The sequence below is a fragment of the Sciurus vulgaris genome, assembly GCF_902686455.1.
Source record: "Sciurus vulgaris genome assembly, chromosome: 5".
NCBI classification, from domain to species: Eukaryota; Metazoa; Chordata; class Mammalia; order Rodentia; family Sciuridae; genus Sciurus; species Sciurus vulgaris.
In genome coordinates, this window is record NC_136465.1 from 5,585,855 (window position 1) to 5,600,727 (window position 14,873).

Sequence of the window (14,873 nt, forward strand, 5' to 3'; positions counted from 1 at the left end):
CTCTTGATTCAGGAATGATGCTCCCTCCTTGAGTAGTGTTGAGTAGGGCTTAGAGTTTTGATTAACCACTAGTGCAAAAATTAGAAAATAAAGAAGATAAAAATGTGAAATTAAGCAGTTGGGTTGCAAGCGGAGCCGCGTGGCGGGTGCGACCGGCGGGCGACAGGGACAGGCTGCGCACTGCCCTCACGGCTCTAGCCTGTGCGCCAGGGCGCGGGTAGCCCCGCGAGCCTCCAGGGCGCGCCCTGGTCGGGGCTCCGGTTTGGGGATCTCCCGCAGGGGCGCCAGGAGCTTGGCGCTGTCCGACTTCAGGTCGGAGAACCGGGCGAGATCTGGCTGCAGAAGCTCGGAGTGTGCTCCTGTGCATTGAGCAGGACATAGACGGCTGGCTCCAGGGGTCAACAGCGCAGCAACCGCGGCCTCTTCCCGGCCTCATACGTGCAGGTGGCCAGAGCCGCCGAGCCTGGCGCGCTTCCTTCCAGCCGCTGTTGGCAGCCCCGGCAGGCGCAGCCACCGAGCACCTTCCAGTCGCCAGGCGCGGACTTTCAGTACCGCTGGACGTCCTGTAGCCTTCGCTTCAGCAGCTCTAAGACGACTACCAGGCCGGCCAGAGCAGCGACGATGACCCGGACAATGTACAACGAGCGGTCAACAGCCCCACGGTACCTTGGCAGCTTGTCATCGGCGGGCCGCTATCGCTTGTCCACGTGTTCCTAGACTTGTCCCTGGGCTCCAGAGGTGGATCAGCACCTCCACAGCATCACCACTGGGACCGGCCACAGTGAGCTGCAACCTCAATCACTTCTCTTTTGTCAAGTCAGGTGGGGAGGCCTTCGTGTTGGGCGAGGCCTCAGGCTTCCTGCAGGATGGGGACAAGCTATTCATGGTGCTAGGGCCCTAGGGCACCAAGTGGCAGGAGAACCCCTACCTCTTCCAGTGCACCTTCAAGGACCCACCAAGCAGACCAAGTTCAAGGGTATGAAGAGCTACATCTCCTACGAGCTGGTGCTGCTGCACAGGGGCTACAAGCACGTCGACTGGCTGTATGCACGGCTGGCTGCGAAGTTCCCATCATATCTGTGCCCCACCTGCCTGAGAAGCAGGTCGGTGGCCACTCTGAAGACCGCTTCGTCTTGAAGTGCAGGAAAGGCCTGATTTGGTGGGTGAACCACATGGCCAGCCACCCAGTGCTGGCACAGTGTGATGTGTTCCAGCACTTCCTAACCTGCCCCAGTAGCACAGATGAGAAAGCCTGGAAGCTGGGCAAGAGGAAGGCAGAGAAGGACGAGCTGGGGCGCCAGCTTCTTCCTGACCCTGAGCACACTGCCCACAGCAGCTCTGGACCTGCAGGAGGTGAAGAGCAAGATTGATGACTTCAAGTGTTTCACCGAGAAGATGGACGGCAGCTAACTGCAGCTCAACCATGCTGCCAACGAGGCCACCGGGAAGCAGGAGCCGGGATTCAAGGAGTTTCACAGGTGGGCTGATCTTCCCATGGCCTCAGCCAGGCCTTTGAGCTGGACCAGCAGGCTTTCTCTGGAGGCCTGAATCAGGCCATCGCCTTCACCGAAGATGCCTAGGACGCCATCCGCCAGCTCTTTGCCGAGCAGCCCAGGCACCCAGTCATGGACCTGTTAGTGCTCTACCAAGGGCACCTGGCCAACTTCCCAGATGTCATTGCCATTCAGAAAGGAGCTCTTACCAAAGTAAAAGAGAGTGGGCAACATGTGGAAGAAGGGAAGATGGAGGTCCCAAAGGCCTGTGGCGTTCAGGATTACTGTAACACTTGTTTCTTTTGCCACTTGGGCTAAAATTCATCACTTCTGTCAAATTCGAGTAAGAAACTTTAAATCAGAGATGCACCATTTCTTACAACAACAAATAACATTTTTCCCAAAAGTGACCCAGAAGTTGGAAGAAGCCCTTCACAAATATGATAGTGCTTAATGACTGGACATTGGATTATGAACTTTTTTTGCTTCAAGAATAATTTCTACAGCAGGATAGAAACTGCTGTCCAAGAGCTATTGCCAACTTTGGGTGGTACAAGGATAGTTTCGTGTTCAACTGAAAGCCAGTTGAATATATAATTATGTAGGAGAGCAACAGTCAATATGGTCATATCATAGAACCATTACCACACATTGTAACTAAATTATAACATGTAAGCCTACACTGTCATTGTAAATTTTGGAATAATGATTATACAATTGAGTTATTGCTTTTTGAAGTTTGTGCATTTTATTGCATACTTTGTAGACCTCAAAACCTATGGAGGATCTCAAAGAAGCTGGCTGGGTAAAAGCCTGCTGTGGATGCCTTTTGACTCTCAGATTGGGATTACCTAAATTCAACCTGTTCTCGGTTTACAAGCTCCAACTTGAGCATCTGTGTGACTTTGTAACTTTAGACTCTTGGTTTTTCATTTGCCGCACCCCAAAGGAAGTCACAACTTTTCTGACTGAAAGAGTGAAAGGCCAGTGTACACGATGACAAACTGGTTATAACTTCATATTGGTGGGGGCGGGTGGGAGGATCAACTGTCATCAATCTGCACAGCAAAGGTTATTATCTCCTGATCAGATGCTGGTGAACACAGAGGAGTGGACTCGGTGATCAACCCTGGATACGAAGTCTTTTAGGGAAGAGATGGTGCACTATATTCCCTTAGATGCTACAATAGCACAGCATCTTCACACAAGTGTCCTGAAACTGGGCTTGAGGATTTCAGCAAATGTGGCTTATGATGTGGAGGAGGAGTCTGACCAATCAGGGGAGACAAGAACAGAATCAGTGAGAACACACACTTGGTATCAGTTCCTGGAGGGTTTTCTTTTTCTTTTCTTTTTTTTTTTTTTTTTTTTTTTTTTTTTTTAGCTTGAAAGTTTTCTCAATATTCAGTATTTTGGTTTATTTTTAAATGGATCTACACTGTTAACTGATTGAGACTCCACTATGATTCCCTCGTTTACTTAATCAAAAACTTTTCAGGGATGTCTGTAAATTTCAGTGTTATACATGTTAAAAGTGGTATTGGTTGATCTAAGGAGGGACCAGAAATAATTTCTGCTATTCCCATACTGAAGGAAAAAATTTACTGATTTATACTATGCTGAAAAAAGGTATTGATTAAAGTCTCTGCCCCTAGACATTTAACCTTAAAAACTATTTTAAATGCATTTTATTATAAAGGAAATACAAATGACTGATAAATACCAAAAAGATCTGAAAGCAGCTTAATTTAAAAAGCACATACAGATTCTGGTTGGAAATGCCAAAATCTCAAATGTTTTTATAGTTGCTGAGCTAAATAATGTGATTCTTGATTTTACTGATTTAAAAACTGTCACTGAACAGTTAAAGTATCTACTGTTTTTATAAAATCAAACTTAACACTGCCTCAGAAATCCCGCTACTGAAATGGTAACATGGTCGTAAAGACATCAGTGTGAAATAGTGGTGAGTCATACGATTAAAAAAAGTTCAGTTTTCAGAGAGGCATAAGAAGAAAGTTATTGGAATAGTTATTCAAGAACACATTTATTCTCTTAAAAGTAGTCTCATATGGGTTTGATTTTAAAGATCAGATTACCATAATTTTGATCTTTGGTCAAAATTTTGTACCTTAGAATACTTAGAGCTAGATTTAACATCATGTGACTTTGTCTACTATAGATATGTGGAAATGCCACCAAATATGTTGTTCTATAAAGAGTAACTTTCTCTTGTTGATTGAGAAATATAGTTCTTATAAACAAAACCCATACATATGTACATATGTTTATACATATATAAAAATTAATTATGTATATATGTGTATGTTTATACATATATAAATTAATGTTATTGCAAAAGTTTGGAAGTTATAATTAAAGCATTTGAGTCTGTATTGGACAAATAAGCACTATGCTTTTCAAATGATTTGAAAGTCACATATATTTGCCTCTTTATTTTGATGATGGGTTGATTTTTTAAAAAATTTCTAAGTAAAATCACTAAACTTGTGCAATGGTAGCATGGAAATTATCTTTGTATGATTGTGCTTTAGCCAGTTTAAATTATAAAAACTAAAGCTTAAAGTATAAGAGAGTATAAGTTCATGCTGTCTACTTGGCTAAGAGAACTTTTGTTCTTCATAACTAGATAACATTATGTCCCTGCTTCATAGGGGGTTTGAATTAATTCTGTGGGTTAGAATACTAGCATTATTAGTGTCCATTTTCATCTAAGATCTTTATTCTAACGTTCTTGGTCCTGCAGTATACAAAAACACTGCAATGTTGACACCCAAGAAAACTGCCATTATCATGTGTATGCTGGTCATCATGGTCGGTGTGGTACAGTTTTTTTAAAATAAACTCTCTTGCCCTTCAAGCCATCACTTGTCTTTATTTCTAGCATTTGCGATTCTGACATGCTGTGTTCGTAACACGAGGGTGTGTGCACTGAGCTTGTTTTGCTATTTTAATTACAGACAGAGGTGCTTAGCGCTGCAGTTGTGCTGAGTAAGATGGGCCAGCAGGCACACCTTGTCACCCAGCAGTCTTCCTGACCCTTGAATCTGAGGGAGTGATTCACACCGGCAATGGGGGAAACACATTTGATAGTGAAATGTAAGCCAATGCAAGTTGGCTAGGATGCCATAGTCATTGGAATGTTCTTGGGCTTCACTTACACCATTGTCTTGCATTTATTTATAACAATACAACAGATTCTTAAATTGAGATTTTTTTGGATTGTCCAAAATTTGACTGCTGTTCTTAAGGACTTGAAACATGTTGTAGTTCGTCAAGACAAGCATGGAGAGCTTAAGCACAAACCTTTAAATGTTATTCTTTACTAAGTTCATTGCTATAGCTGTTTTTTTCCATTTGTCTTTATTTTCTCAGAATCAAATACCATGTCTAATTCTTTAAATTCATATGAATTATCCGTTTTTTTTTCTCATTTCCAACTTTACCTTTGGTTAAAAGAATAAGTAAAACAGGGTATTCTTTATTTATAGACTAGAAATGTTGAATGTTGTTTTATTTTTTCAAAATGTTATGATTAGTGCAGATCAGCCATGTTTATCTTTTATCTTTTAAAAAATAAACAAAAGTTGCTTTAAAAAATGCAAAATTAAGCCGGGCATGAGGGCACAAGCCTGTAACCTCAGTGACTTAGGAGGCTGAGGCAGGAGGATCGCAGGTTCAAAGCCAGCCTCAGCAATTTAGTGAAGCCCTAAGCAATTCAATAAGATCCCATCTGTAATAAAATATAAAAAAAAGAACTGGGGAATGTGGCTCAGTGGTTGAGTGCCCCTGAGTTCAATCCCCAGTACCAAATAAATAAATAAATAAATAAATAAATAAATAAATAAATAAAGTGAAATGGAGGAATATTAGGATATTCCCTTTTAAGAAACCCCTTTTGCATTTTAATTTTTGATTATCACGTAATAATTGTCCAGGTTCCTGGGGTACAGTGTGCAATTTCAATACAAGTGTACAGCATATAATGAATAATCAGTCAATAGCATTTCTGTCTCCTCATCATTTCTGTGTGTCTGAGCCTTTGTGCTCATCTCCTCCGGTCGTCTGTAAAACACGTAGCAGGTGATCGTGAACGGCAGTCACCCCACTTTGCGTAGAGCAGGAGAGCTGTCCAACCTCTCTCTACGCCCCAGCTTCCTGCCCTTCTCAGCCTCCAGAATCACCATTCCACGTCTAAAGCCACTCGAGAGAGAATGTGTGTACAGGCCTTCCTGTGTCTGGCTCATGTCACTTGACAAGAGGTCATCCACTTCCACCCACTTGGCTGCAAACGTCAGGATTTCACTTGTTCATGGTTGAATAACATTCCATTGTGTATTGAGAGCATATTTTCCTAATCACTTATCCACCGATGGCAGCCAGGTTATTCCACATTTGAACAGTGCTGCAATGAACACGGAGGGCAACACTTCTGAAGAATACCCAAGACGGTTTTGTGGTTTCCACTTAAGATCAATGCATCTGGTTATCCCAAACGCATTTTTACCAGGTGGGCCCTGATTCTGCCCCCGGCACTGCCTGCACCAGCAGAATTCCGCTCTCGCACGTCGCCCTCCCCCTCAGCTCCTTCATGCCCCAGGACCTTGCTTCAGTGTCTGTCTGCCCCAGACACTTTTTAAGGACCAGCTCTCCTTGCTTTGTGCATTTTGCAGACTGTTTCCCATTTCCCATTTCTTGGCCGTCTCAGCTTCACTGAATCTGCAGGACTTCAGAAGTTTCTTCCCATCCCTCTCATCCTCTGCACATCACCCGGCTCTCGAGGCCTGCTTTTCCTACTGTCACTTGTCACGTGAGAGTGGGCCTGGGCTTTCCCCGCAGTCTTGGCCGGGGGCATGGCCACTGTCCATGCACTGCCCCGCTCCACCCAGCCCTGTGCCTGCTCAGCACTTGGAGCAGAAAACTAGCTTCCTCGTGTTCTTCCTAGAAACACATGTCCTCCAGCGTTTTACAGGGCTCTTGTCCCCTCAGACATCTGCTCCTCAGCCAAGCTTGCTTCAGGAAGGAACACACTTTCTGGGGACCGGGGCACAGGCTCCTGGTCTGGAAATTGCCGATTCAGTGGTTTCTCAGGTTCACTGGCACCAGCGCGGTCAGACATGGTCAGGCCGTCACTGGCACCTGCAGAACAAGCCACTCAGGAATGAAGAAGAAGCTGAGCAAGCTGCCTGGCTGCCCACTGGAGGGAGGGGCACGTGGACACTGCAGTTTGCAGCCCAAGGAGGGTTTGGGGCTGGGTCCTGCATTCTAGATCAGCGACTGATCGTGGCTGTGTCCTTCGGCAGAAGATCCTTTTGAATGGAGGAGAGCTCTCTTTCCCACTCAAACCTCACTTCCCTGCCCTCGGACACACGCAGCTCTAAGCAGAGGCAGAGCAGAACCAGCCGAGGTGCTCCAAATCCTACAGCACTGACGCTTACTTCTCCGCTTCATGTTCTCCAGGTGCTGGGACCCATTTCTGTGGAAGAGTCGTGGCCACAGGAAGCGACCCTCTGTGGGGTTACGAGAACAGCTTTGGTTGAATCTGAGTCCCATTCCGCTTGACGCCTTGTGGCCCTGCTGCCTCATCTCCAGAGTAGAGTCCTCCTAGAACCTTCCCCTGAAGGTTGCGCTGAGGACTAACTGAAGCCACCACGGGCGTCACGCGGCACAGGTGTGTTTACTCACAGGTCTGCTCTGCAGCGGGCATCTCCAGGGGCCCTGGGGAATGTTGCAAGAGATGCTCATGAAGTCTCACCTCTTCCACATCCTCCCCCATCTTCCTTTTCCTTTATTGTTCTTTCCTTAAAATGCCAATCATCATTGTGTTTCCGTTAATTTTTCTCACTTCTCTCGAATTCTCAGAGATTTCTCTCAGGGATACAAATAGCAGTGCTCCTCAGTGTTCCCAGATGCTAAGTAGACTTTTCTCTGGCTCTGACTCACCAAATGGAAATCCGGACTTGAAGGAACCACCCCCCTGTGGGACACTTCCAGGGGCGGGCGCAGGCCAAGGGTCACAGAGGCACTGGCTCTTGGTGCTGTCCTTAAAGTCCTCTCGCCTTCTTCCCCAGGTACAGTCTCACTCCTTATCTCCACGAACATCAGAGCTGAAGCTACAACCTATGCTTCACGCATGAGTTGAAGTTCTTCATCAAGTTCTGGAAGAAAAATCAAACCCTTTTGCGGAAGAAATCATACACATCGAAAAAAAACTGAAACATCTGTTTTTTCAGAAAAAGTGAATTATCGTGTTTGGCTTTTGGATATTAAGAAAGTTGGTACGTGACGTGAGAGAAATGAGAGAAACAAAAAAGGAGAAAATGGAGAAGTAAGGCAATTCTTATGTTGTGGTAAGAGAAGTTCTGGAAGTTCAAGAAGCTTCCCTCAGGTCTGCTGGGTGATGTTACTTTGACTTTTCTCCTGGGCCGTAGTTTTCTCAACTGTAAAGTGAATAGGTTGGGTGAGATGATCCGGCAAGGTTCTCCTCATTGTCAGTACAATTAGATGAGGAGGCAAAATGATAATTTTATGATTTTATGATTGAAAAACTGTTAAGAAGTGACCACAAAATAATCAGCATCCATAAGAGTTCAACCTGGGGAATAGTGACAAAAATTAGAGTACAAAATCCATAGCTTTATGTTAAAAAAGAAGATAAGCCAAGTATGTGATGTAATGAAAGAATGTGACTCAAAAAGAGAAAATGTAAAATACAATAAGTAGGGATAACTAGCAATAAAGTCACAAAAATGTTCTGGGTCTATATGAAGAAGCTTATTGAAGGACACCAAAAGACTGTATTAAAATAAGAGAAAAACATGTTTTAGGAAAGCTCATCATTTTTTTTTTAATCAAACAAAACCTGCAATTTCAATTTAATGTTAACAAAACAATAACATTAATTTTAACTTCAGAAAGTAATCCAGAAGTTCTTTCATGGGACTGAATCATTGAAGGTGGCCGTGGAGTCTGAGAAGACCTGCTGGGAGCGGCCTTAGTTAGGCTGATGCAGGACAGGAGCAGAGGTGGACGGAGCCCACTGTGACCCAGCAAGACCTCAGTTTGTTTGGTACGGGGCATGCTGGGCTGCTGTTTGAAGACACTGTGGGCAATGAGTGTGGGAACATCCTGCCCGTTCTCTCCGGAATGCCCTACTCTACCCACACATCAAAGAAGCCTGATGGCAATTCCTCAGAAACCTGTCTGGTTTTATTTCTCAAAGAACGCAGACTTTGTTTCCTAAGATCTGAATCCAGACACAGGCCTTCTCCCTGAGGCACCGTAGGCAGAGTTGAGAGGTGACCACAGGGCATTTCTGTAGGCTCAGGAATTTGGGTCTGGAGGGGCAGGAAGGACCTCTCAGGTCATCACTGGAATGCAGGTCTGTCATGGGCTTTCAGAGCGTGTCCAGCCCAGGGCCGAGCACACTATGAACAAAGCTGCCCAGGGGTGCAGGCACTGCGAGGTAAACCACAAACAAAACTAGTGTCTTTCAGGGACATCAGACATGAGCAGCGTGAGGAGGCAGCACTGAGCCATGGATCTCAGCTGCTGGACCAGCAGGCACACAGTAAAAGCACCCTGAGAGCCATTTCTGTGACACACATGATAAACAATTAACAGCCTGAAGTGCGTGTGGGGTTCTTAGAAATCAACAAGATGAGGGATCCCATAGGAAAATGGACTACACAAGACAAATAACCAACAAACATTAAAAAAAAAAAATCTCAGAAATAATTTTAAAAGGTATGATAAGGCAAACAGGAATAGCGCTAGCCACATCTGATGGACAAAGCTTAAAACAGTTGCTGCTAATCAGTATTGCTGAGAATATTGATGGGCAAAGACATTTTCATAAAGAGGTAAGGCAGTTTCCGACATGGGCAATTGGCAACATATCTGAGAACTTACATATTAAACTAGCAACATTTCATTTCTAGCAATTTGTAACATGTGATATAGTTGCATGAATTTCTAAAGGTCCATGTGTATTGTATGTGTCCATTAGGCAGATATATTTAAACAAGTGTGCAAAGAATTTCCAAGAAGACATTTAAGTGGGAAAAAACATGATGAAGCTAGTTATGAAGTACAATTATAAATTTAAATTCACACAAATATTTACATGATTTCATTAGGGAAGGAAAAGGTCAAAAATTGCAGACTTATAAATAGGGGCTATAATTGAAGAGAGAAACTATGAGAATCTTTGTATCTTTTATTTTTTAAATTTCTCTATTTTGAATTTTGTAATTTTTCTTTTTAAATCAAGAAAGTAATAGATTTAAGTGCAGACAAATGGTCTGATTCAAACTCTAGAAATAACTGGGCACATTTTCCCACTCTTTCTTAACCAACATAAACTCTTTTTTTTTTTTTCTTTAACACAGGTTATCTGGAAAGGTTATAAATAGTTCCAAACCATTCTGGATCTTCCTTTGAAGGATCCCTGAAATATCCGAACAGCTTGCCTTGGATCCTTATCTAATTATCTCCTCACCTGTGGGGCTGCTCTTACTCTCCTGTGCAAACAGCTTGGCTCTGGACCTGCCCCTGGCCTTCAGGTGCTGGGGCTTCTGCCTCGAGATCAGGCAGGCAGGATAGAGGGCAGGGCAGTGCCTGGCACAGACCCTTGTGAGGAAGAGCTGACCTCTGCCCACTCCTTGGGCCGCCATGACTGCCTCTGGCAGAGACCTGATGTCTAACTCTGTGCTCTTGACTCTTGCCACTAGGTCTTTGGAAGCCCAATTCTAACAATGAGACGCTACCTTTTCCTCTTGGCGCTCTGTGCTGTCCTCCAGGAACTGCCCGGTAAATACCAACTCCCTGCCCTTCCTTATCATCAGTTTGCTTTTTCTTTCCCAGTCAACAACTGTTGGAAAGCAAAGCACTAGGGAGCTGTGCAGAGGTCACCACTACACCCCAAAATCACTTATTGGACATGTTAGCTCGTGGTCCTGGGTTTGATCCCCAACTATCTAAGAGAAAAAGAAAACAGGAAAAGTGCTACAAAAATGTTTAACAAATTCCCTTGGTAACTGGCTGCTGTGACTGACACGAACATGTCCTTAGGTGGTTATCTTCTCTTCCTTCCCTTTCCCCAAATAACCTGGACGAGGTGGTGTGCCGCCCGGCCAGAGCCTCCTGCTGCTCTATCCACAGCCCTGACCTCGAGTTTATTGCGGCTTCATGCGAATGTCTTTTCCTTGCAGGCCTCACCAGGGCACTCAATTTTGAAAGACCCTGCTACCTTCGGGGTGGAATCTGCCTGAAGCGGGGATCACCAAACTGTGAGCCCTTCAGGGGACCCTGCCGAGCTTTTACCGTTTGCTGCAAAATAAGGAGAAGCTGATGGGGGCGCCCAGCCCAGGAGGCCTGGCCAGGTTTCCACAGTGTAGCTCTGAAGGGGTGGCGGAAGGGAGAAAATTGCAAGAATTCAATTTATACTGTGTTTGAAAGTCTACCAAACATTTTTATTCTCATAACATGTTTAATCCTAAAACCATTTGGGTCTATTAACACCATTTCACAGGTGTAGTAATCCATACTCAGTCAGCTTAGATAACATGTCAAAATCACAAAGTTAATAAATGAAAGACCCAAACCTAAGACTCCTGTCAGCTGTTCTCTGATGCTCCACCTGCATTGAAGGGAGGCAGGGAGAAAGCATTCAGTCCTGTGCGTGAGGAGGTCTGAGGACAGAGGCTGGCTGGGATCAGCGCTATAGTGCACATGGTGCTAAGGAGGAGGGACCAGCCTTGGGAGTGCAGTGCCACGGGGCCCGGGTGCCAGAATTGGAGGAGGAAGGCCCTGCGGGAGAATCAGCCTTGGTATCCTGAGCAAGTCTCCCTCCATTACCAGCATCATGTCCTGCCTCTGGTGAGGGAGAGAGCTCACCCAGGCATGTGATTTATAGTGCAAGGCTGTGGGGTAGACGTGGAGCTGGGAAGTACTGCAGGGAGCTCAGGGAACTGGGCGGAGGACACATTAGCCTTCTGCCCAAATGAAAGCAACTACATGGAAAAGAAAAAGCTTGGCTGGCATCACAATGACTACCAACAGGAGCATCTGTACCTTGGGGCCCGGTCGATGCACAAGGAGAGAGCATCCAGTACAGGTGTGCAGATGAATGTGCTGCCTAATAGATATGGAAAATGAAAAATTCCCCAGGTAATGAGGCCTGAGAAAAGGGAGTGAGAAAGCCTTCATCTCCCAAGACAGATGTTTTCCAGACGCTGGTGTAGGCTGGGGGAGGTCTCTCATCATATCTACAGTGACAGTCCATGGGAGGTAGTGATCCCCCCGCCGAGTAGATCCTCTCCAGATGTGGAACACAGACCTCTGACCCAAAAGTCCAAATTCCTGAGCAGTCACACTGAACGTTCACTGATGGAGAGAACAGACCCCAAATTCCTGAGAGCCCAAGAAAACTGACATGCTCACTAGACCACCTCTCAGGATAACCTTTATAAGCCCAGCCCCTTTCTTTGTTCAGGGCTCATTTTCCACCAGAAAAGTGGGTCTTTCAGAACCAGGACTGCAATCCTGAATAAGGCTTTTGACTGATTCTTGGAGTTTGCATCTGGCTGGGTCTTTTTGTGCTAACACTGGTGATTAGCTTCAGGACTGTGTTTGTAATGATAACCACAGACGCAAACAAGGACTTCTCAGGGAGTCTGTCTACAGGGATGGTCACAGGAGTGTTGATTGTTTTCTGTACCTGTGATGTTCATTCACATCGTGTCCTGTCAAAAGGGTTTATCCTCCATTAGGAAAGGATCTGCTTTTACAGAAGAGTTTGGAGCCAATTAGTAATTTAAAAGTAACTCGGTGGCTCCTTTTGGAGTTCTTCACCATGAAGTTAAAACCTTCTTTCCTTTCTGGTATACTGCTTTCCCCATCCACTGATTTACTCCATCCTGATTCTTTGGAAAGACCTTGGCCCTGCCCATGCTTCTATTCCCTCCCTTCCTTTCAAGAACAAAGAGTCTGCCTGGTAATAGCAGAGCTAGCCCTAGGAGGGAGGGGAGGAAGGGACGAGCCCAAGTGTGCATTTGGTGCGGGAATGCTGTCACCTCCATGTTGACCTTTCCAGACGGAATCAGCTCAGTGACAGTGCCAAGGGGCTCCCACACTGCTTTACCTCCTAGAGACGACTTACTGATCGCGTCAACCTTCACTCTTTCATTTTGAAAGAAACATTGACTGAGGCTCAAACAGAACACTTACAAAGAATTCCTATAGTCGTGGTGCTTATTTTCTTGTAGGAAGATCAACAATAAAAATAGCAATAAGTAACATTTAGAACGCTACATGTTTAAGTGCTAGATTTGAAGAAGAGTATCAAGGAGAGGGGTGTGAAGTATTGAGGGGTCTGTGACAGAATGTCCAGGGAGGGCCTCAAGGGCTCATACTTGAGTGAGAATCACTTTCCAGTACCTAACTGGCTTGTGTGGGCAATCCGAACCTCAAGCCATGTTTGATCTTGGCATCCCTGGGAACCATTGGATACCCTGAAACAAAGAGGCAGATTTTAGAACACGCTGATCTAAGATCCTATTCAGTCCCACTTGGCCTTCATTTGATAGCACTGTTATCCCCACCTTTTATTTCTGCACTTATTGATTTTCATTGACAAATAAAAATTGTACATATTGATGGTGAACAACATATTTGGACATGCACTCATTGTGAAATGGCTAAATCAAGCTTTTTAACACATACATTTTCTCAAGTGCTTGTTTTTTTTTTTTTTTAACTCTACTCACTAACAAGAAGTTATGAACAAACTCTGGTCCTTCTGTAATATTTACCTACATATTTAGTCTCAGAGTCAGTTGCTTAAAACAATTCACAGCAGTCCTACCCCCAAGGTGCCAGTTTTCAAATCTGTTGCTGTGTTCCCCAGATCCCGCAACATACTGGGGCACAATGAATTCTCAGTCACGCAGGAAGCTCTACAAGAAATTCTTCCACACATCAAAGATGACTCAGGGGCTCCCTCCACTGGCTTCCAGCAACCCATGTGGAGAGGCCCAGCAGCCGAGCCGGGAGTCCCAGAGCTATAACAAGGAAGTCTTCAAGACAGTAGAGGCCAGCAGGTCTGCCTCTGGCGCATGGATGTCCACTCTTGTTGTGTATTTAATGGCCTTGATCTGACCGGAGCACATGTGAGGAAGTCCGTTTCCTCGCATGGACCCCCAACTGTCTTTATCTGGAGGACAGAAAAGGGAGGACCTGGAGGAGTGATATGGGGACCTGCCTCCCAGCACAGGATTGCTCTGCTTCTGTCCCAAGAAACAGGTGTCCCCAGGTTGACACTCCTAACCACTTCCCGTCCACATGGAGATCATGAACGTCGCACAGAAGCCCACACCCACCATGCACTTAGCCTCAAAGACACCTTTGGTGTCTGGTGCCCTCTATATTCTCGAGAGCTGCTTGGCTCCTACACCCCTCTTGCCTAAATGGAATACTCAGTCAATCTCAGGGATCAACTCAGGAGAAATAGGGCCAGAAGTGGAGGTGTCAGAGGTGCCCCACATCACCGGGCTCTGTTGGGAGGCCATTAAGGAGCTTGCTGCTTCCGACTCAGGGTAGTCCCCTGGGCTCAGGGCAGAGGGGTGTGGTAGATCTCTGCATCCATCAGGAGGTATGGGGAGGGGCAGGAAAGAGGACCCTCCGATGGACTTGGAGTCACACTGTACCCAAGGAAGGTACATTTTAAATAGGTCCCCAGAAATGACATATAACTGTTCCAGAACTCACCTGGGTGAGATGGATCAGTGGGATGGGTTGAAAGAAAGTAGCAAGATGATCCCCAGAAACGAGAGGCACACGGTGCCGGTACTCCAGTTCAGCAAGGAGTGCCAGCAGGGAGTCTCAGGGTGGAAGGACAGACTCCAGGCCTTCGACACGCTCAGCTCTTTGCTGTCACAGCTACATCACCTCTGCCCTTTCTGACGAGGAGGAAATGCAGTATCCAGTCGTGAAAATGGAAGAGTCCAGTGCTCTCACAGGGATGGCTTTCTCCCCTGTTAGATCCTTTGGGGAAGCCCTGGCCGCTCTACTGCACCCTGCATCCCTGAGTTTCTGGTCCCTGCAGCAGCGGGAGGGGCCGCAGCCCTGAGTGACTACGGCTAGAGAGGGTGCTGCCCCCTCCTGGGCCATTCCGAGAGGAGCGTGTTCATCACATTTATGACACTAAGAATCCATTGCTCATCTAAGCAAACGTAACTGGGCATTTTGTACTTTATCCGGCAGCCCTATCCAAGTTCCTATCCAAGTCCCTATCCAAGTCCTCACAAATGAAAACAAGGTCCCATGAGGTGAGTCGTCAAGGAGTGGGGAAATACTGAA

The 14,873-nt window shown here is 45.7% G+C and overlaps 1 protein-coding gene, 1 long non-coding RNA gene and 1 pseudogene across 7 annotated transcripts in view; 2 read left to right on the top strand and 1 right to left on the bottom strand.

Moving 5' to 3' along the window:
* LOC306662143 (sorting nexin-18-like) overlaps positions 1 to 1,969 on the top strand; it is a 29,139-nt pseudogene extending 27,170 nt beyond the window's left edge. The window contains exon 2 of the transcript in view: positions 313 to 1,969. The product of the transcript in view is annotated as a sorting nexin-18-like (transcript). The remainder of the gene's footprint in view (positions 1 to 312) is intronic.
* Positions 1 to 14,873, bottom strand: part of LOC306660663 — a 781,776-nt gene that overhangs the window by 77,099 nt on the left and 689,804 nt on the right. The window lies entirely within an intron of this gene.
* On the top strand, positions 6,929 to 13,132 carry LOC306661452 (uncharacterized protein). 5 transcript variants are annotated; one of them, XM_079140459.1, is made up of 5 exons: positions 6,929 to 7,185; positions 7,586 to 7,792; positions 8,429 to 10,078; positions 10,247 to 10,325; positions 10,727 to 13,132. In XM_079140459.1, exons 4-5 carry the CDS (start codon positions 10,271 to 10,273, stop codon positions 10,864 to 10,866), a joined length of 195 nt encoding a protein of 64 aa, XP_078996585.1. In that variant the 5' UTR covers positions 6,929 to 7,185; positions 7,586 to 7,792; positions 8,429 to 10,078; positions 10,247 to 10,270; the 3' UTR covers positions 10,867 to 13,132. The 5 variants fall into 5 exon arrangements, with proteins under 5 accessions (XP_078996585.1, XP_078996584.1, XP_078996581.1 ...); XM_079140458.1 differs by lacking the exon at positions 8,429 to 10,078 and having other exon boundaries at positions 6,930 to 7,185; XM_079140455.1 differs by lacking the exon at positions 8,429 to 10,078 and having other exon boundaries at positions 6,932 to 7,185; positions 7,586 to 7,902.